Here is a 26014-nt window from a genome sequence, read left to right as displayed (position 1 = left end):
AGATCCACCGCTGGAGGGGGGCCGGGTCGCGAGCGCCGGGCGTGGCTCCCGCCCCCCGCAGTGGGGCACGATGGTAGGCTCCAAGGCGGGGCCTCCGCGAGCGGCTGGCGGAAGGAGTTTGCGCTGCGCCGGCTACGGGCGTACGGGAACTTCTGTAGATTCTCTGCGCTACGACAGCTGCCCCGTGGTCAGAGAGCGCCCTTCGCCTCGGCCGCGCCCGGCTCCTCCCGCCTGCCCCAGGCCGAGCGCTGGCGCCATGTCGGTCTATCCCCGAAGCTACAACCCGTTCTACGACGACGCGGAGGACGAGGGCGTCCGGCCGGCGCCGTGGACGGACAACCGCGACCTCGAGGACTGGCCCGGCGATCCCGCCGACCGGCAGCAGGCCCTGCGGCAGGAGGTGCTGCGCCGGGCTGAGGCCACGGCCGCCAGCACCGGCAGGTCCCTGTCCCTGATGTACGAGTCCGAGAAGATCGGGGTCGCCACCTCCGAGGTGAGTCCGCGGTCGCCGGGGCTCTTGGGGGCTCGACCGGTCAGCCAGGACGGGTCTTGTAGTTTGGTGACTGGACGGTCGGTAACAATCTGTTAGCTAAGTAGAGACGCGCGTTTTCACACCCGAAAGGGGAAGTTTGCCCCTGGCGATCTCCTGAGCTTAGTCCACAGGGTTGTTGTTTTTCTACGTCTTGTCAGGGGTCATTTCCACGCTGTCCGGTCCAGGTAAGTAGGGATTCTAGACAGCAGACCCCGGGTTAGGGACGTGGAGGGTCTGTTCCTTTTACACATTTCCTGGACAGAAGCCTAGCCCGTGGCTTCAGCCCTTCCTCCTGGAGTGACCCAGCGAGGGCTGTGCCTGCTGGTGTCAAGCGTCCGAGGAGATGGACCTCGGGTTCTTCCCGGCACTGAGCGCTCCTCCGCCTCGCCAGGAGGGGAGTGAAAATCTTGTCTGCCTGGACACTGCTGAGTGCGCCGGAGCCTGATTCTGGTCGAGTCTAGGGCCTTAACGTTTCCTTCCCGATCCCGACGAAGATGTCCTAGAGAGACAGGGGCGGTCAGTGACAGTCTGCCGTCCCAGCTCAGCTTCTGCAGTTCTTCTTAACGTCCATAGATAGTTTCAGAGAGTAGGACCTTGGGTAAGAGCTGTTCTTTCTTAGGCACCACATTCTCGCCTCAGTGTACTAATGAAACAGTTGTGTTGGGCATTTCTTTAGAAAGTTCTTTAAAATGTAATAACCTGTGATTGCTATATCAACTAAAAATAATTCATCTTAAGCATTTGTAGTTCTGGAAGCTAAAGCATCATGTTTTTCCCTGGGTCTCTTCGTAATTCTTTTCTCTGGCAAAGTTCCCTCTGACCTGGTCACTTACAGTCTTGGACAGTCTTGAGGTCCGTCCCATCATTCTCCCATTACCACTTCCTTGGGTTATCTCCCTTCCCCACTTCTCCTTATCACTGAGATCCCTCAGTGGCCCACATGCTTGTCTTTAGCCTCATTGAGGAAGTTTTGCTTGTGTCTACTGGATTCCTACATTCCAGTCTAAATGGAAAATGTTGACTTAGATTTGGGAGGATTGCCTGAGGTCTTAGGGCCCAAGTGGAGGGGTCACTTGATTAAGGGTCCCAGGCCCAAGGAAGCCAACTAAACTGTTTAAAAAGCCACCTTTGGGGACTTTCCTGGTGGTCCAGTAGTTAAGACTGCACTTACAACGCAGGGGATGCGGGTTTGATCGCTGGTTAGGGAACTAAGATCCCACATGCCAAGCAGCACAGCCAAAAATAAAAGACATCTTTGGCAACTGAGAACGAGTGAAGTAGGAAATCAGAGTGACAGAAAGTAGAATACTGTGGCAGGGGATACCCTGGAATCTGGCTTCTGAGGCTAAGGTGTAGATAGGAAGAGTAGGAGGGACATTTCCAAGGAAGAGAAGAGTCACGCAAAGGCACTGGCCCAACGCCGCAGCTCCTGAGCAGGAAAGTGTCGCCCAGGAAGCCTTCCAGGAAAAGGCCTGGAGGAGGAGCTTAGGACTGGGTACAGTCAGAGGGCAGGTCAGGAGTGCCAGAAACATAGAGGATGACGTTGTTTCATAAGTATTGTGGTGACAAACCCCATGCTGCCCCCAAAGTTCCTTCTTCTCTATAATGGGGACCATGAGAACAAAGGCAGAGTGGTACCTCAGGCCGTGAGGCTTGGCATGGCCAAGCCAGGTGTTGCTGTGAGAGATACAGTATGATCATGACTGAGTAGATGACAGGCTCTGTCATCAGTGCGATTATACATGGAATTTTTCCAGGATTGAATCAATTCTCAATTATTGGAGACCCTGGGAGGCAGGAATGGTCAGCACCCCCGTCTCCACCCCACCCCATAATCTCCAAATTGTCTTACTGTCTTGGAATCCCTTTCATTGATCTTTCATTCCCCTGGGGGATGGGGGGGGGTTGGTGATGAGCTCTGTTCCAGCAGACCCAAATCACCGCAAACTAACCTCCTAACTTAGACAGGTGCCCGTCACATACCCAGTTGAGAGGTGCCGAAACAGGACACATGTTTTAGACGGTGAGGACTTGACTTTTTTAGGCCCAGCGTGGCAGCAGCAGGAAAGTTACTTAGCCAAGTCACCTCTAGTGAAGGACAGCTGCCCTTCTCCTGAGAAACCTGTAGGGTTCACCTCTCTGGAAGGCTTTCGCCTCAGGTCCTGACCCCACAGGATAGAGGCGAGGTGGGCCGGCCTGGGGAGCATAGTGCAGAGCCATAGAGACTTGTAGGCCACATGGCCCTTCCACTTCTCAGGCATGATTTTTTTCTTTTTTTCTTTCCCTAAGGTATAATTTTTGTGAAGTGATAATCCAGTCACAGGGTTCAAAATTGAGATGATACAGAAGGCTGTGAAGTCTCCTCCCACCTGCTGCCCCCCCCACCCCCAGCCACTCACCTTCTCTTCCTGTAGTGTCCCTGTGGAGATATTCTGTGTATAAAAACATGCTTATACTTATCTTTTTCCTTTTTTTAAATTATTTTAACTTAAGCAGAAGCGGTCTGTATATTCCACACTGCACATTGCTTGACAAGGTGGAGGGCATTCCATAGCAACACGTGACCCACTGCTCTTTTTTTTTTTTTTGGCCACACCGAGTGGCCTGTGGGATCCTAGTTCCCCAACCAGGGATTGAGCCCAGCCCAGCAGCAGAAGCGCAGAATCCTAACCACTGGACCACCAAGGAAGTCCCATGCTCTTTCTGCATCGTGGTCCCTCTAGTGGATGACTTCTGTTTCTGCGGCCAGTCCCTTAATGCTGGGCGTTTGCCTGTTTGTGTCCCACGTGGACGCAGTCTTCATGTGCCCTTTCACCACCCTGACCAGGGAGACCACCTGCCCCCTCTGGCTGCCGAGCATGCGCCAGTGACGTTTTGTGGGGCCCAGGGTCTCAGTTCAGGGAGTCCAGCAACAAACCTTGGACGAAGGCCTGAGTGGCCAGCTTGGTTAGCATCAGCAGAAAGGGAGTCGGGCCAGGATGCTCTCAGCAGCCCGGCCAGCACATCCTGCACACTGTCTCGTGCAGGGCCCCCTCACCTCATTGAGTCTTTCCAGAACTCGACAGTCGCCAAACCCTGCTGGGCCTTCAGTTCAGAGAGGTGGGCCACAGGGAGACGGACACCTCTCCAGCCTGGGAAGGGAGGCCATCACAGCCCTCTGTTCTGGGTGTCCCTGTGAGTTGGGGTGGTGCCCTCATCCTCTGGGCAGACCCTTCCCCTCTCCAGGTGAGGGGCTGTACTGACCAGAGCCTCCCCTCCAAGGCAGCCCAGGCTGGTTCTGATGCAGCCAGAGTTCTTAGCACAACCCTATCCTGAAGCAGAAGAGGGAGACGGACAGCTGCTCGGTTAAGTAATTCCCAGTAGATTTTATAAAGTATCAGTGATTGAATTCAACTGTTGAAAAGTTCTAGGATCAAACTTGCTGGCTTCTTAGCTGTGACAAGGTACCTTGTGAGGCCGGGTCTTTACCATCCAGACAGGTCATACATCCCACACCAGCGCTGTGGCATCTGACCGTGTCTGCTGCTCCTTCCTAAAATGTCCACCCGTGGCCACCATGGTGTTTGGGGGACCTTGCTTTGCTGACCAGGAGTTGTGCTGGGGAAGCCCAGGGGCTGTCTGCTCTGTAGCCTTCTGCCTCTGAGAGTGAAAAGTGCTGTTTAGAGGTGTTGTGGGGGTCCCCAAGAGCACCCTCAGGTTTAATGATTCCCTAGAAGGACTCAGAATTAGTAGAGCTGTTATACTCACGGTTGTGGTTTGTTACAGCAAAAGAATGCAGATTAAAATCCTCAAGGGAGACAGGCTGGTGGGCAGAGTCCAGGAGAGCAAGCACAGCTTCCTGTTGTCCCCCCTCTGTGGAGTTGTATGCACAGCCTGCACTCCTCCACTGTGATATGTGACATCCAGGAGGCATGGCTGCCTGCCTGGCTGACTGGAGTCTCCAGCCCCTCCAGAGGTCATGCTGTGTGGCTCAAGGCCCCCCACCCTGTAAACCACATTGCTGGTGCAGACTGTCAGGCTGGCCTGAGGACTCAGGGAAGCAAAGTCACTCTTCAGGCTAATACGAGGGCAAGGAGCCAGACAAGGCCTTTCTCGGGAACACACTGTGTGAGCGGCCCTGGGCAGCCTGCACATGCAGCGAGGGGCACCAGCCTTTGCCCTTGGTGGTTCTTTTGCCACCTAAGACCACTCTACACTGCCACTCCTGCCGGGACGGAGCCCCGCATTCGAGCATGTTCCCCACCAGCTCCTGCGTCCCTGCTGGTGCGTATGTGTGTCATGCTCCCTAGGAAGGGGAGTGACATTGATGGGGGTAAATCTCAAGTTTCTAGATTCAGCGTATCGACTTCAGATTGACCTCTGCCTGCTGATTGTTCAAAACCAGAATTTAATCGCAATCAGGACAAGACGCTTAGTGCCGGCATCTTCCCCTCCAGAGCTCGGGCGGGACTCAGGTTGGGGTGGGGGCTGCGCCATCCCCAAGTGCTGGCTGAGGATTTACAGAGAGCCTGCCTCTGCGGGTGACGGGGAGCCTACCGAAGGTGCAATGCCATCACGTCTCATCCTCCCTAGGAGCTCGTGCGCCAGCGAGGGGCCTTGGAGCGCACAGAGAAGATGGTGGACAAGATGGAGCAGGATCTGAAGACCAGCCAGAAGCACATCAACAGCATCAAGAGTGTGTTCGGAGGGCTTGTCAATTATTTCAGATCCAAACCCTCAGAGACCCCACCTGCGCAGAATGGCACCCTCGCCTCCCAGCCCAGCAGCAGGTGAGCGATGCCCGTCTAGCTAGAGCAAAGCAGCAGAGCGGGGTTTAGTGCGGGTGGCCGAGCCTTTCAGGATACTTCTCATACCTTAAAGGGACCAAAGGACCCTGAAAGTTACTCACTGGGAGGGATTTGTCTTCAGACATTTTGAAACAAGAAGTGTTCTCCACTGCTCTTGATTGTGTGGCTGTTACCGCTGTTCAGCCTGCAAACTCTGTGTGAATTGGGTCTCCGTAAATTACTGCTCCTGGTAATTTGAAACAGAGAATGTTCACTCTAATAAGTATAGATGTGACTCACTTCACAGAATTTTTGCTTTAAAAAGTCTTCACGTCGGGCTTCCCTGGTGGCGCAGTGGTTGAGAATCCGCCTGCCGATGCAGGAGACACGGGTTCGTGCCCCGGTCTGGGAAGATCCCACATGCCGCGGAGCAACTAAGCCCATGAGCCATGGCCGCTGAGCCTGTGCGTCCGGAGCCTGTGCTCCGCAACGGGAGAGGCCACAACAGTGAGAGGCCCGCATACCGCAAAAAAAAAAAAAAGTCTTCATGTCCAATTTCCCCATATCTAATTCAAGTTGCCCATTGATTATCATTTTAAAATCAGAGATTATTTTCCTCAAAATTTTTGGCTAGAGGTATAATAAAATCATACTGCAATTTTGGCTGGCATATAAATGTCATGTGTTCAAACGTAAAGTAATTCAGTTTTTGCTAAAACATGATCGTTGCTCGTATGTCAGATCGTTGTATCTGTCTTTTATTATAAAGACAATATCACCATATTACAGAAAATCTATATCTTATCTATCGTAACACAAAGAATGTAGGTTGCTCCCCTTATTCAGTGTTTTCATAATTGCAGTTAGAATATTCATTTCGCTTTGTATCTTGGTCAGAAGAGGCATTTGATTTTCTCACATGGGCACTGTTAGAAAAGACTGCACTGTCACAGGTGGTTTTCCTTTCTAAAAGTTTTCTTTTTCTCATAACTTTTATCCAAAGGTTGAAAGAAGCTGTAAGTACAAGTAAAGACCGAGAGGCACAGTACCAGGCCAGCCACCCAAACCTCAGGAAGCTCAATGATTCAGGTCAGTGCTCCCACCCACACTCGGGTTCTGCAGGGACACCTTGCACTGGGTAGGGACATCGGGGGCCCCAATGCCTCTCTCAGGGAGCTGGGGGTTTGCGTTATGGCGGGTTCAGCCCTGCTCCCCCGTGGAGGGAGGGATAAGGAAGTGGGAGCCTGGCCTGTATAGCTCTGAGATCTTCAGGTGGGGAAACACCTATGCTGAGTAGGATATGACCCCCTGGACATCCACGGCCTAATCCCCAGGCCCCAGGAATATGTCAGGTCACGTGGCAAAAGGGGAATCGTGGTTGCAGAGGGAAGTACAGTTGCTGATCGGCTGACTTGAGGTGGGGAGATTATCCTGGGTTTTCCGGTTGGACCCAGTGAAATCGCAAAGGTCCTTTGCAAGTGGGAAGGAGGCAGAGGAGAGAGTGATGGAGTGAGAGGTTTGAAGGTGCTGGGCAGCTGGCTCTCAGGTGGAGGAGGGGCTGTTGCTAAGGATTGACCTCCAGGGGCTGGAAGGGGCCAGGAATTGGATTCTCCCTAAGTGCCTCCAGGGGAACCAACCCCACTGACACCTGGGTCTGAGGCCAGGGAGACCCAGATTGGACGTCTGACCTCCAGAACCGAAGTATGGTTTGTGGTATTTTGTTGCAGCGACAGAAGGAGGCTAATGTAGCCCCCCAAGCCCCAGTGGGCACAGAAGCGGCTGTGTAGACAAGGAGTGTGAGATAGGAGGTGTTTTGTGTCAGATCGTCCCATTAATATCAAATGATGGGCCCAGAAACATCCCTCATCTGGAAAGGAATCAAGGCCTCCTGGAGGCTCTGTCGACCCCTAGAGAGCCAGGCACATTGGAAGTAACCAGATGCTTCCTGTGCCGCCAACGAGCACAGCCGAAGGGAGGCATGGCGGAGGAGGGCCCGGAGGTTCACCTGGGAAGGTGAAAGCTGCAGAGGAAGTGGGAAAAGACTGTGCACTGAGGGGCTTCCGTAGGCCATGCTACAGGAGAGACCCCAAGTCTAGAAAGAGATGGTCCCCAGAAGACATAACCTGGGTGACAGGGCTTTTCTGTGTGCATTTGGAAACTGAGGTTCAGAGAAGATTTCTGGGGGCAAATGTGCATCATTTAAAGTTTCTTCTTCTGGAGCCTGTGTGGGTTTGCATGGTGGCTGCTCCAACTGCCATACCATTACATGCATGAATCTCTTTCCTGAGCTCGGGGGTCCATGTCTGACCAGGTAACCCATAGGCTGGGGTTCTTTGATCTCCGAGGGGCTGCCCTCAGGAAGCGTCTCCCTCCTGCCCCTTCCCCGTCCCCCGCCTGCCTGTCTCGGTGGCCTCAGAACCAACCACCTTAGTCCTTCCACCCGTTTTCCGGATTAAGATGAGTCTGGTGAAGCGGCATTTCAAGTGAGTCAGTTAACCGTCCTCCCGGTGTTTCTTTGTCAACTCAGACTCCATCCCTGGAGGGGCCAATTCTGCCATGAGCTCCGAGGCTTACCCAAGGAACCCGCACCTGCGCACCTGTCACCAGAGGATCGACAGCAACCTCGGTAAGACCAGAGCACCGCCACCGGTACCACGTCTTGTGTGCGCCGGGGTCCCCCATTGTCCACCCCGGAACACACACCCACACACGTGCGCGCGCACTCAACATCCCAGCCTCTCACCCTCTCTGGGGTCTGCCCACTTGTCTCTGTCCCCACCTCTTGTCTGGGAGGTGAACAGCGACAGGGTCAGGGTCTGGGGACTGCCCCGTGCAGCCTGGGCTCTGCCCACCCACCTCACCACCCAGCCGTGCCACCCTGCTTCTTCCGTGTGCCCTGGGCTCAGGGAGGGTCAGGTGAGCAAAACAGGAAGGCTCGTGGGAGGCGGCCCAGCAGGTCAGGCATACGTGGGGCCAGCAGCACCTTGGCCGCGTGGCCAGGCACCCTACTTCCTGGGCCTCGGGCTCCAGTGTGCCCTGTCGTAACCACATACCTGCTGGTTTCTCTGGTGTCTCCCTAACCAGTTTCCAGAAACACAGAAGAAGTTCAGTTTTGTCCCTACTTTACACCCAGGGCCCAGAAGGAGAGAATGGAGAGAGGAGGGGGTTATTTGCAGTCGGGTGGAGGAGCTGCCCCTCAGCAGCCCCCTCTGACCTTTGCTCCCTGCATAGGAACCTCCCCCATGGCCACCCAGGTTACTTGTCAACCCTCCTCCCCCTTAGGGGATGGCAAAGAGGGTGAGACAGAAAGGAATACTTCCCCTGCTCCCTCTTCCCAGGGGACATGGGCCCCCAGCTCTCCTAGGGCAGTGCCCACTCCAGCAGCCCGGGTCACTGGTACAGAGAGCACGTGAGGCAGACCCACATCCTTTGTTTAACCTTCATTTAACCTTTGTTTCTCAGCACATACTCACTGTAGAAAACTGTGAAGTTAGGCAAGTGCCCTAAGGAAACCAACACCCAAATTCCACCATCCAGCAGTGACAACTGCTTTGGTGTCATTCCTTCTGTTTCTCTACCCTGAACCCCAACTGCTCTCTGCTCTCGGAGCCCAGGGGCACCCCGGAGGTCACCGCTTGCTTGTCCTCTGGACTCGGCCCTGGAGCCGAAGGCGTCAGGCAGAGGGTGCATCTGCCAGGCCTGACTCCAGAGAAACACAGGGACTGGCGGGCCCCCCATCTTCCCCACCAAAGGTTTCCCCACCAAGAAAGGCTGTCACTGGTGGCTGCTGGGGGGAAGACCTATGCAGGGGGTGAGATTCAGGAATGCAGGGAGTGCAATAGGAAGAAGAGCAAGGACAGCCCACCCCAGAGGCTGAGGGTGTGCAGTGGGACGGGGAGGGTGAGCGGGACACAGAGCAGCGCAGAGGACCCCAGCACGGCCGTCCACAGGCCCTACTGATGGGGCCATACCACCGCCCCGGGCAGGTCCCTCTGCCTCCTGGACGCCTGGCCTTGCTGGCGGTCCCTTGCCAGGCGGCCCTCCCTGATCCACCTTCTCACCCCAATGCAGCTCCTTGTGGGTCCCAGGCCGTCCCAGCTGCTGGCAGCTCCCTGAGACCTGGGTGGCCTTACAGCTGTCAGTATCCATGGGACACAGGGGCACAGGCTTTCTTTTCTTTTCTTTTTTTTTTTTTTTTTTTTTTGTTGCGTTGGGTCTTTGTCGCTGCACGCCGGCTTTCTCTAGTTGCGGCAAGCAGAAGCTACTCTTTGTTGCAGTGCACAGGCATGTGGGATCTTCACAGACCAGGAAATGAACCTGTGTCCCCTGCATTGGCAGGTGGATTCTTAACCACTGCGCCACTAGGGAAGTCCCAGGAAGACCATTTCTAAAAAATCTGATTCTGCTTAGATTTATGGTGCCATTGCCACCTATTTGTGTATTTTGACCTTTTTCACTTAATGTTTTATCTTTAACTTAGTGAAAAGGCTTACAAAGCACCACCTCTTCTGTTTTCCCCCAGCTCTTTCCTAGTAAAAGAGCAGAAAGCAGCTCTGGGTGTGACCCCATCCCCACACGCTGTGCACATGCACACATACATTCAGGGCACACACATGCACACACACACACAGGGAAGGGGCTTTATATTCATCTGGACAGAGTCAGTCACGTCACGACTCCCCTTTGCGGTCTGCACAGCCCCATCAGGGGACCCCGGGCCCCTCGCTGGTCTCCTCCCCACTCATGGTCAGTTCTTTCTTTGTCACTGTGCTAAGGAAGCCCTTCACATACTTGAGGCCAACCATGTCCTTGTAGACTTTATTCCTCTTAAAACTGAGTTGAGATTGATTTTTACAACTTTTTGTAAAAGAAAGGAAATACTTATTACAAAGACTGGAAAAGCGGGCTTCCCTGGTGGTGCAGTGGTTGAGAGTCCGCCTGCCAATGCATGGGACACGGCTTCGTGACCCGGTCCAGGAAGATCCCACATGCCGTGGAGCGGCTAGGCCCGTGAGCCATGGCCGCTGGGCCTGTACGTCCGGAGCCTGTGTTCCGCAATGGGAGAGGCCACAAAGTGAGAGGCCCGCGAACCGAAAAAAAAAAAAAAAAAAAAAAAAGACTGGAAAGCCTGAGGTGTATCTCAGATATGTTTCTAAGTGGGGATCTTCCTCTTTGCCACTCTGGACCTGTGCTTGACCCAGCTTTAGGGAGCTGGTGATGTAAGGTTCAAAGGCAGCTGAAAGGTGTGTGGCTCTATATGAATTTCTAAAATAAACACCATGTACTAACAGTGGGTGTCCCGGTGGGTGGCAGGGAGGAGTGGCTTTCCTGTTAAGCACTACTGCTTTCTCTTCACTTGCACATGTTTTGGAACATGTAACCAACGCCCTGGCATCTGGCCTTTCTTCCAGGGAGGAGGGGTCAGTGACCACAGTGCTGCCGAGCCCATGGGGGGAGCATCTGGGGATGCAGGTCCTGATGCTGTGACTTGGCTCAGGCCCGTGTGTGCTCTCCTGTCCCGCAGATGAGCTGTCCGTGGGCCTGGGCCGGCTGAAGGACATCGCCCTGGGGATGCAGATGGAGATTGAGGAGCAGGACGACATTCTTGACCGCCTCACAACCAAAGTGGACAAGTTAGACGTCAACATCAAGAGCACAGAGAGGAAAGTTCGGCAGCTTTGAAGACAGAGGCAGATTTCCACTCCATCGTGATGAAAAGATTTGAAAGGTCTTCTTTTAAACTCCTAAGAAATTTCAGTTATTACTTTAGAATGTGATTTCACATGTGTTTGCAAATGTTGTAACAGAGTGGGTCTCAAAAGAGGTTTTATTGTAGAGAAAGCGTGTGCCGCACTTCTCTGAGGGCCCTGACTGGAGGTGTGTGGGCAGAGTGGTGGTCATGTCGGCCTCTGCTTCCATCTGCTGTGCTTCTCGTCCCCAGACCTCCGTGAGGCAGAGCGCTGAGGGCCATGTGACCCGTGTTTGTGGGCATCCTTCTCCCCCCAACCCCCACGAGCACATTGTGATGCTCTGAGCCCCTTGGCAGGCGTTTGATTTCAGTAGGAGGGGGTTCAGACCAGCCCTGTTCACTGTGATGCCTGGAAGCACATAGGGAGCTGGGTGAGCCCCGCTGCCCCTGCGTGGGGTCAGGAACACGTTCTGCCCTGGCTGGAGGCTCCCTGGGCAGCTGGCTGAGGCCTGCAGAGCATGAGAGAGGAGCATCACACAGACGTGCTCCACCAAGCTCTCTGCCCTCAGATCATCTGGACCAGGCCCCCCATCCAAACATGTTTACTCGGTGCCTGGGGTCCCCTGACCCATCCAGGATTCCCACCCACTCTTCTGTGCTGCTGGCAACATGCCTTGACCCATCACTTGATTCTCTGGCCCCAGTTTTAGGACTGGAACTCCACTAATGATGCTGACTGTGCGCAGAAGGATATGGCTTTAAAAAAAGCCCAGACGTTATCATTCTACCTGGCCTAGCTTGTTCTCTCTTCATTTTACAAAAAAAGAGATTCATTTAAAAGTACTAATTAAAATTGATTTCTGTACTTAAAGGAATTTCTTTACATTGGTACCTCCAACAAAATAATTGAAGCCACGAGGTCCTGGTCTTTTTAAAAGCAAATAAATTAAAATATTTTGAAGATGGTGAAAGGGACTGATTTTAATAAGACAGATTAGGTTGGAAACCTTAAAATCACAGTGCCTTTCACCTTGAAACCTGGCCCTGGCACGGTGACCTTCACTACTTTGGTTCAGTAGAATATAAACAAAGTCCCTTAAAGCAAAGGAACGTCTTTAAGGGGCAGCAGCAATGCAGCAGCGTTTATGTAGCAATTCAAATTTAAAAGTTCCATCCCATAATGCCTGACTTTCCTAAAAACACTGACAGCCTCCGTGGGCAGACACAACTTTCTGTCATGTTCCAGCCGCCCTGCGAGTCTGACCCACATCACTGGGAATGTCACAGGGCATGCGGATGCTGTGGAAGGTAATCAGACCCACATCTGCTTATCATGAGCCCATCATGATTGTTCTCCTGGTAACTGGAAAAAGGAAGAATTTTACATGTCCACCCGGCCCACACTGAATGAGTTCACAGGGCCTCCAGCAAAAAGGCTGCTCCGAAGCGTGACACCAGGATGCAGGGCAGCCTGGGGGTGCCTGTCCACCCGGCATCGTTCCTGGGTTTTCCTCCCTGATGCCTTCCTCAACGGGTGTCATGATAACTGTTCCTGCTCCTCGCCCTCAGGCATAGACACGTGGAGATTAGTCAGCACGCCTAGACCTGAGCTTCTCCGTACAAATAAATACAGACAAAGGCCACTGCCAAACACTGTCTGCAGCCCTCCTCTCGCATAATGGGGTTAGTGATTTCACCAATTTGAAGCAAAGTAGCACCTTATTGTGTGTCTTTTGTTGGATTGATGAAGCCGATCACCACCACCCCTGTTTTTACCCCAAGCTGTGGAGGGAGAGTTGCCCTCAGTCTTCTAGAAACGTTTCCCTCGCACATGTCTCCCCGTATATTTGGTTCTGTTCTTGTTCACATCCCTCATTCTAAGGCCTGGGCCAAGGGCCTGCCTCATCCTCATGCTGGGCAGCATCTCTGCTGGGTCCCCACCTGCTCCCGCACCCACTGAGGGCCAGTGGCTGCTGCTTCACGCAGCAGAGCCGCTCACGCTCTCAGAGAACAAAGAAGGACCAGAGGAGCCTCCAGGACCTGCATGTGGTGACTGTGCACGGAGGAAAGCTCTGCCCTCTGGACACACGTGTCAGGGAGACACAGGGGTGCCCGGCCAGGGTTGTCCTTCTTGCTGCATGGGGTCTAGAAGACATCTGGAATTCCACGATCGACCTGGAAACAAACCATGCCTTCCAAAGAGTGGCTTTTCTAACTCAAGGTTGCTTACATGTTAAGTGTGCTCCTAACTTAACAATAAGCGCGTTCTCCTTTGGAGAAACTTTCTAACATAGTGATTTGTAGTTAACAGTGACAGGTTGCCTCGTGGACGTCTTTTGTGCGTTATATAGGAAAGGAGACCTGAATTTACCTCAGGTGGAAAGAATGGAAGTACATAAGTGCATTTTAATTTCTCTTTAACTTCTTTTTGTGAATATGTGATTTTAAGTGTACACCACAGCAATTTAGTAAAAATCTTATACTTTGCCTACGTAGGCCTTTTCTGCAGAATTTTTAAAGTTACCAATGTCGTTAAGAGTCTTCAGTTCTGATGGGTGAAATGTGTACAAAACGATGAGCGAGTCTTTAAAAGTGCACACGGTGGGGGGGGCTTCCCTGGTGGCGCAGTGGTTGAGAATCTGCCTGCCGATGCAGGGGACGCGGGTTCGAGCCCTGGTCTGGGAGGATCCCACATGCCGCGGAGCAACTAGGCCCGTGAGCCACAACTACTGAGCCTGCGCGTCCGGAGCCTGTGCTCTGCGACAAGAGAGCCCGCGATAGTGAGAGGCCCGCGCACCGCGATGAAGAGTGGCCCCCACTCGCCACAACTGGAGAAAGCCCTCGCACAGAAACGAAGACCCAACACAGCCAAAAATAAATAAATAAATAATTAATTATTTTTTTAAAAAGTGCACACGGGAAGAGGGGCTTCTGCTCAGTGTGTGTCAGAGCAGCTCTTGTACTTCATGCCTTCAACTCAACAAATGACCATTTCCTTAAAATAAAATGTGAAGTTGTTTTTTAATCAAATTTGCCTCCTGTGAGGTCCTTTTCAAAGAGCTGGTGGAGGGGGGACCCTCCTTGTTGAGTCCTCAGGAGTTTGGTCCTGGCTGCCACGTCTCGTGCTTCTTGAAAGCCTGTCAACCCATCTGTCCTGCCTCCCAGTGCCTCTGCAACGCTGTCTAGCTCAGGACTTGGCACACCCTCAAGGGCCAGAGATTGGATGTTTTAGACTCACAGGCCAAACAGTATCTTCACATCGTCTTCCCTGTGTCCATCCCTAATGACCTCACTTTAAGTTAATTACCTCTGTAAAGATCCTGTCTCCAAATGTCACGTTCTGAGGTTCTGGGGGTTTAGGGCTTCAACATATTAATGTGGAAGGGGGGTGGCAGGGACCTGACATCTGACAGGCTTTATCTTCTTGGCAGGAACAGAGAGAGAGGATGGTAGAGGTGGATCATCAGGGAAGGGCTGTCAAAGGCCCAGCTGAGATGGGGAATCAGAAGGACCCTAGTAATTAACACCTTTTGTAGACTTTTTTAAAAAGTGGGGTTTCCAGCCCTGGAGTCACCAGGTGCTTTCGTGGCTGGAGTTCAGGAGAAGGCCTCCTGCCTGGGGCTGCCATCAGAGATGAAGAAGGCGAGTGAGAAGCCAGAGCTCTGACCTGAGGCCTCAGGAGAGGGTCTGGCTCCTTGACCGGATCACCAGGCTGAAGTGTGGGTGCTGGCCCTGGAGCTTGGAACAGAGGATGACTGACACGGATCTTTGCACTTTAGTGCCTCAGATTCTCCCAGAAGAATTCTCCCGAAGTCTAGGCAGGACTCGACTTGAAAGTAGGCCAAGAGCCAGGAGTGAAGCAAGTCGCATGAACGTGCACAACACTGCCTCCCCCACAGAGGTGGCTTTTAGGGCTTTGTACCCACAGAGGCCAGAGACAAACCTCAAACCAGGGGTACCTCCAGGCCTTTTAGAAATTAAGTCAAAATCAAGTTCTGATAGGGTTTGATTGACTTTTTTAACATTTTACCTTGAAGTTTCAATTCTTGGAGACAGGCTGGTGTTAATCATGTCACCCCACCAGTTAAAAACCTGCTCTGGCTCCCACCGTGGTTACAACAGTGTTTTAGGGGAGCTAGCACATGATACCACTTCCAGAGCCCCAAGTGGGGGTTCCAGGCCCACAGGCCAGAGCGGACCAGTTTTTTACAGATACTCACCAAAGTAACAATGACTATTTTTAAAAATTTTTTTATTATTTATTTATTTTTGGCTGCACCCCGCGGCTTGCAGGATCTTAGTTCCCCGACCAGGGATTGAACCCGGGCCCCAGCAGTGAAAACACTGAGTCCTAACCACTGGGCCACCAGGGAATTCCCAACAACGACTTTTTAAATGAGCTAGAAGGCCATAATTACTCATTTACAACAAGAAATATAATTGTCAAACAATTTAAGCTGGAGTGTAAGCTGCAAAGTCGATGGGACTCCAGAGCTTGTGCCCAGTGCAGGGCGAGCACTCAGCAGGTTTCTGCAAATGAATGGCTTAAAAAAAAGAAGGCCAGGGCTTCCCTGGTGGCGCAGTGGTTGAGAGTCCGCCTGCCGATGCAGGAGACGCGGGTTTGTGCCCCGATCCAGGAAGATCCCACATGCCGCGGAGCGGCTAGGCCCGTGAGCCATGGCCACTGAGCCTGCGCGTCCGGAGAGGCCACAACAGTGAGAGGCCCGAGTACCACAAAAACAAAAAACAAACAAACAAAAAAACCAGATCAGAGTGGTGGCTGCCAGAGGTGGGGAATGGGGGTGGGTGAAATGGGTGAAGGTGGTCATAAGGCACAAACTTCCAGTTATAAATAAGTTCTAGGGATGTAATGGGCAGCATGGCAACTGTACTTAACAACACTGGATTGTATATTTGTATGTTGCATACTTGAAATTTGCTGAGAGTATAAATCTTAAAAGTTCTCATCACAAGAAAAAAAATGGGGGGAGAGGGATAATTGGGAGTAGGGAATAAAAAAATTAGAAAGCAAATTGAAATTTATATGAAGTGATGTCTGTTAACCAAATTTATCATGATGAAGGGAGCTCAGCTCGGTGCTCTGTGGTGACCTAGATGGGTAGGATGGGGCAGGTGGAGGGAGGTCCAGGAGGGAGGGGATATAGGTATACATATAGCTGATTCACTTCATTGTACAACAGAAACTGACACAACATTGTAAAGCAATTACATGCCAATAAAAATAAATAAGTAAAAATAAATTTTAAAAATTATCACGGTGATCATTTTATTATATATACATATATTGAAACATGTTGTACACCTGAAACTATTACAAGGCTATGTGTCAATTATGCCTCAATTAAAGTGGGGAGGGGGAGTGAAATTCTCACTACCACTGCGAAGCCCATTCCCTCCCTGCAGGAAGGCTATTCGAGAAGCCAGGTTAAAATCAGAAGATCTCTTGGTGCTTAGTCCTCTGTAGACTGAGCGCCACCAGGCAGGGCTGTGTGGTTTTCACCTTTGCACACCCCCAGCTCCCAGAAGATGCTCAGCACACATGGGCCAAGTGTATTCACCCCCTAAAAGTCCATTATCTCAGGATCTTAGAAAAGGCTTCTTTCCTGAATTCCAGTAAGGGGCAGTTTTAGTCTGGTTTTCTTGACTATCTACCCAGAAGTCATTTTTCTTCTTCCTGATGCCAAAGCCCCAGTCTTGTTCAGTGCAAGTCAGGCAAGGGTGGCCCACTCTTGCCTGATTGCTTTAAGAATGAGAATGTGACCCAACGGGTCATGGGTCAGGGATGGGAAGGGGAATCTCTCTGGAGGTTTCCAGAGAAAGTGCTCTTTGCTCTTAAAAAGGGATACAAAGGAACAACAGTCCTTCCTCCACTGGGCCTTGTCATGACTGGATTGGGTGAGGCCTGGGGTAATTGCAGCCACCTAGCCACCAGCCAGAGGATGAAGCCAAAATCTGAAGGTATTTAGACCAAGAAGATCAGAGGACTTCCCTGGTGGCACAGTGGTTAAGAATCTTCCTGCCAATGCAGAGGACACGGGTTTGAGCCCTGGTCCGGGAAGATCCCACAAGCTGCAGAGCAACTAAGCCCATGAGCCACAACTACTGAGCCCGTGTGCCACAACTACTGAAGCCTGCTGCACCTAGAGCCCATGATCCGCAACAAGAAGCCACCGCAATGAGAAGCCCGTGCACTGCAACGAAGAGTAGCTCCCGCTCGCTGCAACCAGAGAAAGCCCGCATGCAGCAATGAAGACCCAACGCAGTCAAAAATAGATAAATAAAATAAATAAAATTTATTTTTAAAAAAAGAAGAAAGAAAATCAGAGAAGCAGACCCAGGGTCTGGACATCCTGGTTCTTGAGCTGCCTGACTATAGCCCTTGTGTTATGGGGAATGACAGATACCCTTACTGCTTCGACTATTTTGAATTAGGGTTTCTAATCATCACAGCAGAAAGCTAGCCTAGGAAAGATGGTTATATCATGAGTCCATGGTGAGTAAATTCTCCTAAGGTCACTGAGTCATTCTAGAGCTGGAGGAATGGAGCCATCTGATTGCCTAATCGCAGGAGGGTTGAACCCCAAGCTGAGTCATCACTGCTTTTTAATAGGATTTGCACTGGGAATTAAGAGGATCCTAGGTGATCTGGGGGGTTAAACAAAAACGAAGTCTTCATTTTCAGAAGCCAAGATGTTCAGAATAACTGCTATTATGATGGGTAGGAAACTGAAATGTGTAAAGAGAGACCTGAGTAGGAAAAAAAAGTGTTCATGCTTTCAGGCTAGCTTTTGAGGGTTTCATTTTGTGTGAGGAAAGGGATTTAAGTTTTCTGTCCACCGCCTACATCATTAAAAGGATGTTCCCTGGGAATTCCCTGGTGGTCCAGTGGTTAGGACTCTGCACTCTCACTGCCAAGGGCCCAGGTTCAATCCCTGGTTGGGGAACTAAAATCCCACATACAAGCCTTGAGGTGCAGCCAAAAAAAGTAATAATAATAATAAACAACTTCAAATAAAATTTAAAAATAAAAGAATGTTCCCGTATAGAGATGAGAGCACAAGGAAAAGCTATTTTAAGAAACTTCATCCCTCAGATAGAGGTGGTAATCCCAGGATGTGATGCAAGACTCTCGCAGCAGGTAAGCCAGAGTCCTAGTTTATTTCAGGCAAAAATCTCTAGTTCTGGCTCTCACTATTACAGAATGGCCACCCTGCCTCCCTTAATGGGACCTAAGTGTGGCATAAATGCTATATTGTGGATTGAAAGTTATCTTAGAATGAGAATCAAACTACTACTATTACTTAAAAGTCAGGGTTTCAGCTGCAGGAAAAGTCAATCACCATTGTCCTATCATTGTGGAAGGGAAAAGATATTTCTCTCAGATGGAAAGTCAAAACTGAGCAGGAAATCTCCAGGAAGTACAAGTCAGGCTGCACATTAGAATTGGCTAGGGGCTTCAGAAAATACTGACATATGAAAAGATTCTCAACCTCACTCCTAATAAGAGAAATGCAAAATTAAACTACTCTGAACATTTTTTCCACCTATCAGGTTGCAAGAATCTGAAAGTTGGACATATAATTACACCAATATCCAGTTCTCCTCTTCTTCTGAGAATATGGAGAGAATGCAATTCCTGCTCTCTCTTCATTTAGGCTTGCCATGTGACTCATCCTCATCCGTAAAATGCAAGCAGAATTAACCTACTTCCTCTGGGATGAAATATTTAATAGCTAGTGCTATTCAGCTAAAGAGACTCTCCAGGTCTGCTCCCCAATTCAACAATAGTGAGACGTTCAAGTGTTGTGCTTGGTGTAGCCTCAGGACCGTGGTGCTTCCACCAGCGTGAATTGCTGAGTCAATGCTCAGAGGAACATGCCCTGTCTATGACTAAGTCAGAAATAAACCTTTCTTGTATTAAGCCACTGTTGCATACACCCAGCCTAGTCTGACACACACTGTTGATGAAGCTGTGGGGAAACAGGTGTTCTCTTCTGTTACTGCTGAAGGTGTTCTTTTCTGTTACAAAATAGTGCGTTACAGAGGGCAATTTGACCATATCTGTGGATGTGCATCTATCCTTTAATCTGCAGTCCCATTTCTGGGAATTCATTCACAGAAAGACCTGCTTTTATAGACTGAATGTTTGTGTCCCCCCAAAATGCATAAGTTGAAACCTAACCCCCAATTTGATGATGGTATTTGGAAGTGGGGTCTTTGGGAGGTAATTAGGTCATGAGGGTGGAGCCCTCATGAATGGAATTAGTGCCCTTACCAAAGAGACCCCAGAGAGCTCCCTTTCCCCTTCCACCATGTGAGGACACAGGAACCAGGAAGTGGGCCCTCACCAGACACCAAATCTGCCAGCACCTTGATCCTTGACTTCCCAGCTTCCAGAACTGTGAGAATTGAATTTCTGTTTATAAGTCACCCAGTCTACGGTAGTTTAACAGCCCAAACAGATTAAGACATCTGTATACATGTGAAATTACAGGCATACAAATACAGTTATACATTGTTTATAACAACAAAAGTTTGGAAATAATTTGGATATCTGCCTATGGAGGCTGGTTACATAAACTATGGTATATCTTCACAATGGAATAGCATGCAAATGTAAAAACAAACAAACAAAAGTTCTCTACATACTGATATGGAAATATTTCCAGGGTATCTCATTAGATTTTTTTAAAAGCCAGATCCAGAAGAGTGGGTAGAATGTTTCCTTTAGTGTAAGAATGGGGGAAAATAAAAATATTCTTCTTTTTACTTGCATAAATAAACACTTGTATAATATGCAAGAAGCAACTAAAAATGGTAAAACAGGCACTTCCCTAGTGGTCCAGTGGGTAAGATTCCGTGCTCCCAATGCAGGGAGCCCTGGTTCAATCCCTGGTCAGGGAATTAGATCCCACATGTGTGCTGCAACTAAGTCTGCATGCCACAACAAAAGATCCCATATGCCACAACGAAGATCCCACGTGCCACAACTAAGACCCGGGGTGGCCTTAATAAGTAAGGTTTTTTTTAATGGTAAAACAGGGACCTCCAAGATAGATGGGGTGGGAATAAGACTTCTCAATGAATATCATTTGTATCATTTTTGTATTTGAACCATATGAATACATTACATATTTTAAAAAATACAGTACTCAGATCTTCCCATGTCAATTCAATTAAATTAGTCTCTTGAGATCAGGCCTGAGCTTTTCATTTTATGCCACCCAGGTGATGAAATGTTAGCAAGAGTTAAGAATCACTGCTTTTTGCCTTAGTCTCTGATGAAACTAGGGATTAGAGAAGTAGTTTTGTGTTGCAGGTGTGGGTAATATTTGGCCCGTGCTCTGTATTCTAGAACCTAACTCTGGTAGCTCAAGTCAGTCCTTGTGGATGTAATCCTATACCTGGATGAGGGAGCTCCGTCTGGGATGAGTGTTGATGGTGCTGTGGATGTAACAAGGAATCATGTGCCAGGCTGTCTGGGGATATATACTGTGAAACAGAGAACTGACCAGACATAGAGATGGAGTAAGAAGCAAACCAGTACTGAATGTATTTATCAGGGGTGTGAAGTTGTAACCAGGGGTCTGTTTCAGGGAAGAGAATATCTATTAGAAATCCTGGATCATACTGGGAGCAGGACAAAAGGCACACATTCAATATGGAAGATTTTTGCTCTAAAGGTGGAAAATCCATGGGCCAAATCCAGCCCACTGACTGTATTTGTGTGGCTTGTGAGCAAAGAATGGTTTTACATCTTTACATGGTTAGAGAAAAAAAATCAAAAGAAGGATATTTCATGACACAACAAAAGTATGTGAAGTTCAAATTTCAGGGCCCATAAAAAAAGTTTTCATGGGCAAAGCTGCACTTACAGATGGCCAAAAAGCACATGAAAAGATGATCAACATCACTAATTGAGAAATGCAAATCAAAATTACAATGAGGTATCACCTCATACCAGTTAGAATGATCATCATCAAAAAAAATCTACAAACAGGGACTTCCCTGGTGGTCCAGTGGTTAAGACTCTGTGCTTCCACTGCAGAGTTAAGACTCTGTGCTTCAATCCCTGGTCAGGGAACTAAGATCCCACATGCCGCGCTGTGCAGCCAAAAAAAAAGAAAAAAGAAATGGAAAAAAAAAAGAACTACCATATGACCCAGCAATCCCACTCCTAGGCATATACCTGGAGAAAACCATAATTTGAAAAGATACATGCACCCCAATGTTCATTGCAGCACTATTTACAATAGCCAGGACATGGAAGCAACCTAAATGTCAATCGACAGATAAATGGATAAAGATGTGGTACATATATACAATGGAATATTAGTCATAAAAAAGAAAAAAATAATGCTATTTGCAGCAACATGGATGGACCTAGAGAGTATCATACCAAATGAAGTAAGTCAGACAAAGACAAATATGATATCGCTTATATGAGGAATCTAAAAAAAAGGGTACAAATGAATTTATTTACAAAATAGAAGTAGAATCACAGATGTAGAAAACAAACTTGTGGTTACCAGGGGTTAAGGGGGGGAGGGATAAGTTGGGAGATGGGGATTGACATATACACACTACTATATATAAAACAAACAACAAGGGCCTACTGTATAGCAGTATAGCACAGGGAACTCTACTCAATACTCTGTAATGACCTATATGGGAAAAGTATCTAAAAAACAGTGGATATATGTACACGTATAACTGATTCACCTAGCTGTACAGCTGAAACTAACACAACATTGTAAATCTACTATATTCCAATAAAAATTTTAAAATAAAATAAAATTTCCAGAAAAAAAAAAGCTACATTCACATACATTGGAATAAAGCCACATGTCGTCTGTGGCTGCTTTTGTACTTCAATGGCACATCTGAGCAGTGTGACAGAGGCTGGTGAGCTGCTCTCATCCTCTGCGGTGATGACTCAACAGCGTTTTGAATGCCACGTTATCACTCTCCCACTGCATTTATTTTTTTATTGCCAGTGCACATCCATGGTCAAAAGGAGAAAATCAGACTTTGAATATCACAATTTTAAGATAAAGTGGAGTATAGATTATTTTGTTATTGAACTCGACAGCAAAACATTGGGTTGATGATGCAATGACACTCCATCTGTGCTAAAAGAATGCAATATACATCAACTTAGACTAAAGCAGTCATCATTGTATTCCCAACTCAGAGGAAACTTTCCAACAGTTAGAAAAACATAGAAAATTTCAGATGGAATATCTCATTGGAATTTCTTCCCAAAAATAAAAAATGAAAATGAGGTTGCCACCAAAGTGAGTTTCCACGTGTCTGATTTGTTAGCCAGAGAGAGCCACTTACTGATTCTAAGTTAATTGAATTGTGTTGATTTTAGCAGCCAAAGAAAGGTATCCAGATAAAATAAACTTGCTTTAGACATTCAGTGAGAAAGTTGCTCAAAGACTTGAGGATATTGGGAACACCATCAATGGTCAATTACAGAACAGGACAGGGAATTCCTTGGTAGTCCAGTGGTTAGGACTTGGCGCTTTCACTGCCGTGGGCCCGATCGCTGGTTGGGGAACTAAGGTCCCACAAGCTGCTTGGTGCAGCAAAACAAAAACAAAAACAAAAAACAGAACAAATTATTGTGAGTGATTTTCCTTGATTATCAATGAGTTGATAGATGTCACCAATACTGTCCAGCTGCTTTTATTTGAGGTGTCACTGCTGAGTTTGATGTCACCAAAGAATAAGCCTCTTTGGGACTTCCCTGGTGCCCAGTGGTTAAGACTTCGCCTTCCAATTCAGGGGGTGCAGATTTGATCCCTGGTCAGGGAATTAGGATCCCACATGCATCGCAGCCCAAAAACCAAAACATAAAAAAAAAAAGCAGTATTGTAACAAATTCAATAAAGACTTTTTAAAAAATGGTCCACATCAAGAAAAATCTTTTAAAAAGAAAAAGTCTCTTTGAAGAGTCTGCACGAAACAATTAGTGGCAAGAATATTTTCAGAAAAGATGAGAAATCACTAATGAGACACAACCTGAAGGGGAATCTGCTAAGATGTGTTATGTTTGCTTGAGATAAAAATGTGTGAAGCAGAAAGAGGCCTACTTGGACAAATTTATAAAGCTCTAGAAAATGTAAGGCGTTTAGAGCCTATGGTTATTCATTGTACTCAAATTACTCATCAGGAGCTAATTTGCAGAAAATATTTGAATCTATCATGTGTTATTGAACTAGAGTTACCCACAGCAAACTTCCTTTGCTATTGTTTTTAATCCATCATCAGATCTGTGAATTTTTGTTAGAATTAGAAGCTGAATAGCCTGAATTGCCCCACCACATAGCAGTTTGATGGCTTAGCAGTGGTCAAGTTTTACTGCAGTTTTTTTCAGTTCAGAGCCAAGGCTGAAATTTTTCACAACAGAGAACCATTCGAAACCATTATCACTGAATAATTAGTGGCCTTGGAAATTAGCTTTTGTTACAGACTTGATAATGTTTCTCAGTGAATTCAACCTAAAATGACAGGGCATGGGAATTCCCTGGCAGTCCAGTGGTTAGGACTCTGCACTCTCACTGCTGAGGGCCAAGGCTCAATCCCTGGTTCGGGAAATCCCATAAGCCATGTAGTGAGGCCAAAAAATAAAAACAAAAAGTAAAATAAGATGACAGGGAAAAACAGTGCTTATATGTGAAATGTATACTGCGGCAGTTATTTTGACAATAACTAATGTTGTTTTGAATTACAAGGAATGTTAAGCTGCTCTATACACTTCCTGTGCTGTCAAAAGTTAAAACAAGAAGCAAGATCTCTTTCCCACACAAATTTGCAGCAGATATATTTTCTGAGCTCCAACTACAGTTCCAGCAGAATTTTTCAGAACTTGATGCCAAGTGCAATGGAAATTTCCATATATCAAAATCTATTTAATTGGGCACTTGAGGAGTTTCCACCCAACCTTCAACTGAAGAGGATTAATCTGCAATGTAAAAACAAGGTAAAAGGCAAATATCCAGAGAAGAATCTAAGAGAATTCTATACATGCCATCCCACAATGAATATGCTCAATTCAAATCATGCAGCATTGGCAGTACCATCTGGCTGAGAGACATTTTCAAAGATGAAATATACAAAGTCCCATTACAGCTTAGCATTGACAGCTCAATATTTGATGACAGGGTCACAGATTTTGAAACCCAATTAAGCAAAATATTATCGCAAAAGAATTCCATTATTCTCATCAGTATACCTGTACTATAAAAAAGTTACACTCGATTACTATGATATTTTGAATTTCATTTTCAAAAAAATTGTAGAAAAAATTTTTTGTCACTAGACAAGAGAACATTCCAGATAGGTAAAACAGGTGGTGCAAATATTCTGAGGTATTAAGATGTTCCTGTTTTAGAGGATTTTTCTATAGGAGCCAGTGAGGAGAAGCAGGAGACTGGAGCAGGATTACATAATATTTCTTGATTTTCCTCTTGTCCTGTAAAGCCTAAAATATTTACTATCTGGACCTTTACAGAAAAATTTGGTGACCCCCCCCCCCGGGGCTAAAGTGTTGCACAGAACTGACTTCTTCAAGATAAGTGTGAGAGGGGAATCAGTGTTCCCCTGAGTGAATTTCACGAAAGGCACTCCAGAATGCCCTGAAATCCAGAGGAAAGAAGAAAATCTGCCTTCTAGCTGAAGTGACAAGAAAGTGGACATTTTATAGAAGAGGTGGTAGAGCAATTAAAACTACATTAGAAAATGCCAGGGGAACCATGACCACACTTTAAAACACTGGAGTAAAGTTGGTCAGTGTTTTCTAGAGGGGTCCGTAGAGCCTCCAGATATGGCAGCCAAGCCTTGTTCAGAGATGTCACCCTCGGAAAGAAGTGATTAGTAAGTTGATATTTTAAATAGTGTAGCATGGGACTTCCCTGGTGGTCCAATGGTTAAGACTCCGTGCTCCCAATACAGGGAGCCTGGGTTTGACCCCTGGTCGGGGAACTAGATCCCACACACCACAACGAAGATCCCATGTGCCGCAACTAAGACCCAGCACAGCCAAATAAATAAATAAAAATAAATAAATAGTGTGGTGGCATGGAAAATTATAATGGGGATGTGAACACTTATTAGTATTGCAGAAGCAAACTAATAGGAAGGGAAGAAAAAGAAAATAATCAATAAGCTCCTTTTATGTTTTGGGGAGATAAGCTTGGAAATATACATGAAACATGGGGAAGTAGTGACTGAGAACTGCAGAGCCAGAGGGAAAGTTTACTGCATGGAGGGAAAGGCCTCCAAGGACAAGTCTAATTAATACAGTGGAAACAGGTCAACCAGTCCTCGCGCACTTGAGAACCGCTGACCTGATCAAGTCAGTGTGGTAAACACACTTCCTGCTTCTCCCCCTACACAGTCACACCTCTTCTACCCTCAGCATCATTGCTAGGAAAGAACCCAGGGCAGGAGGGAGTGACAGATGCTTGTTCTTCTGGGTCCTCAGTAAGGCAGCAATCTAGGAAGTTGGCCTGGCCTTAACCATCACCCGCAGGGTTGGACCTGCGCAGACAGGGGAGAATAAAAAGTCAATGGTGGGGCTTTCCTGGTGGCGCAGTGGTTGGGAGTCCGCCTGCCGATGCAGGGGACATCGGCAGGGGACACGGGTTCGTGCCCCGGTCCAGGAAGATCCCACATGCCGCGGAGCGGCTGGGCCCGTGAGCCATGGCCGCTGAGCCTGCGCGTCCAGAGCCTGTGCTCCGCAACGGGAGAGGTCGCAACAGTGAGAGGCCCGTGTACCGCAAAAAAAACAAAAATCAGTGGTGGGTCCCAAGGTTGTGTCCTCAGTTCAGAGGTGGCCTCGGGGATAGGAAGTCAGGAATCTTGGCAAGTTGCTCAAAAAGTCTTGTCAGTCCTTTGAATCTAAACCGTAAATATCTTAGAATACAAGTGTAAGTATAATGCCATCTGGAAACCCTGGGAATGAGCAAGCTAAGGCAGAATCACAAATCTTTATGT

General features: G+C 48.3%; 1 protein-coding gene and 1 non-coding gene across 3 annotated transcripts; both read left to right on the top strand.

Annotated features, from left to right (window-relative positions):
- The first annotated feature begins 12 nt into the window (after positions 1-12).
- Positions 13-14017, top strand: SNAP29 (synaptosome associated protein 29). Of its 2 annotated transcripts, XM_067014313.1 has the most exons (6): positions 110-493; positions 5105-5301; positions 6302-6387; positions 7826-7924; positions 10823-11026; positions 13643-14017. In XM_067014313.1, exons 1-5 carry the CDS (start codon positions 257-259, stop codon positions 10978-10980), a joined length of 777 nt encoding a protein of 258 aa, XP_066870414.1. In that variant the 5' UTR covers positions 110-256; the 3' UTR covers positions 10981-11026; positions 13643-14017. The 2 variants fall into 2 exon arrangements, with proteins under 2 accessions (XP_058897187.2, XP_066870414.1); XM_059041204.2 differs by having other exon boundaries at positions 13-493; positions 10823-14017.
- Positions 14018-17879: 3862 nt separating this feature from the next.
- On the top strand, positions 17880-17952 carry TRNAE-CUC (transfer RNA glutamic acid (anticodon CUC)). Its single transcript has one exon. It is a non-coding gene; the product is annotated as a tRNA-Glu (tRNA).
- Positions 17953-26014: the final 8062 nt, after the last annotated feature.

The sequence above is a fragment of the Kogia breviceps genome, chromosome 15 (assembly GCF_026419965.1).
Source record: "Kogia breviceps isolate mKogBre1 chromosome 15, mKogBre1 haplotype 1, whole genome shotgun sequence".
NCBI lineage: Eukaryota > Metazoa > Chordata > Mammalia > Artiodactyla > Physeteridae > Kogia > Kogia breviceps.
The sequence above is the reverse complement of the archived record's forward strand: the minus strand, read 5'-3'. Positions and strand labels throughout refer to the sequence as shown.

Excerpts from the sequence above, each read along its gene's own strand:
- SNAP29 (XM_059041204.2), top strand. The coding sequence starts at position 71 with ATGGTAGGCTCCAAGGCGGGGCCTCCGCGAGCGGCTGGCGGAAGGAGT. Across the intron at positions 494-5,104 it reads TCGGGGTCGCCACCTCCGAG|GAGCTCGTGCGCCAGCGAGG; the intron begins GTGAGTCCGCGG and ends CATCCTCCCTAG. Across the intron at positions 5,302-6,301 it reads GCCTCCCAGCCCAGCAGCAG|GTTGAAAGAAGCTGTAAGTA; the intron begins GTGAGCGATGCC and ends TTTTATCCAAAG.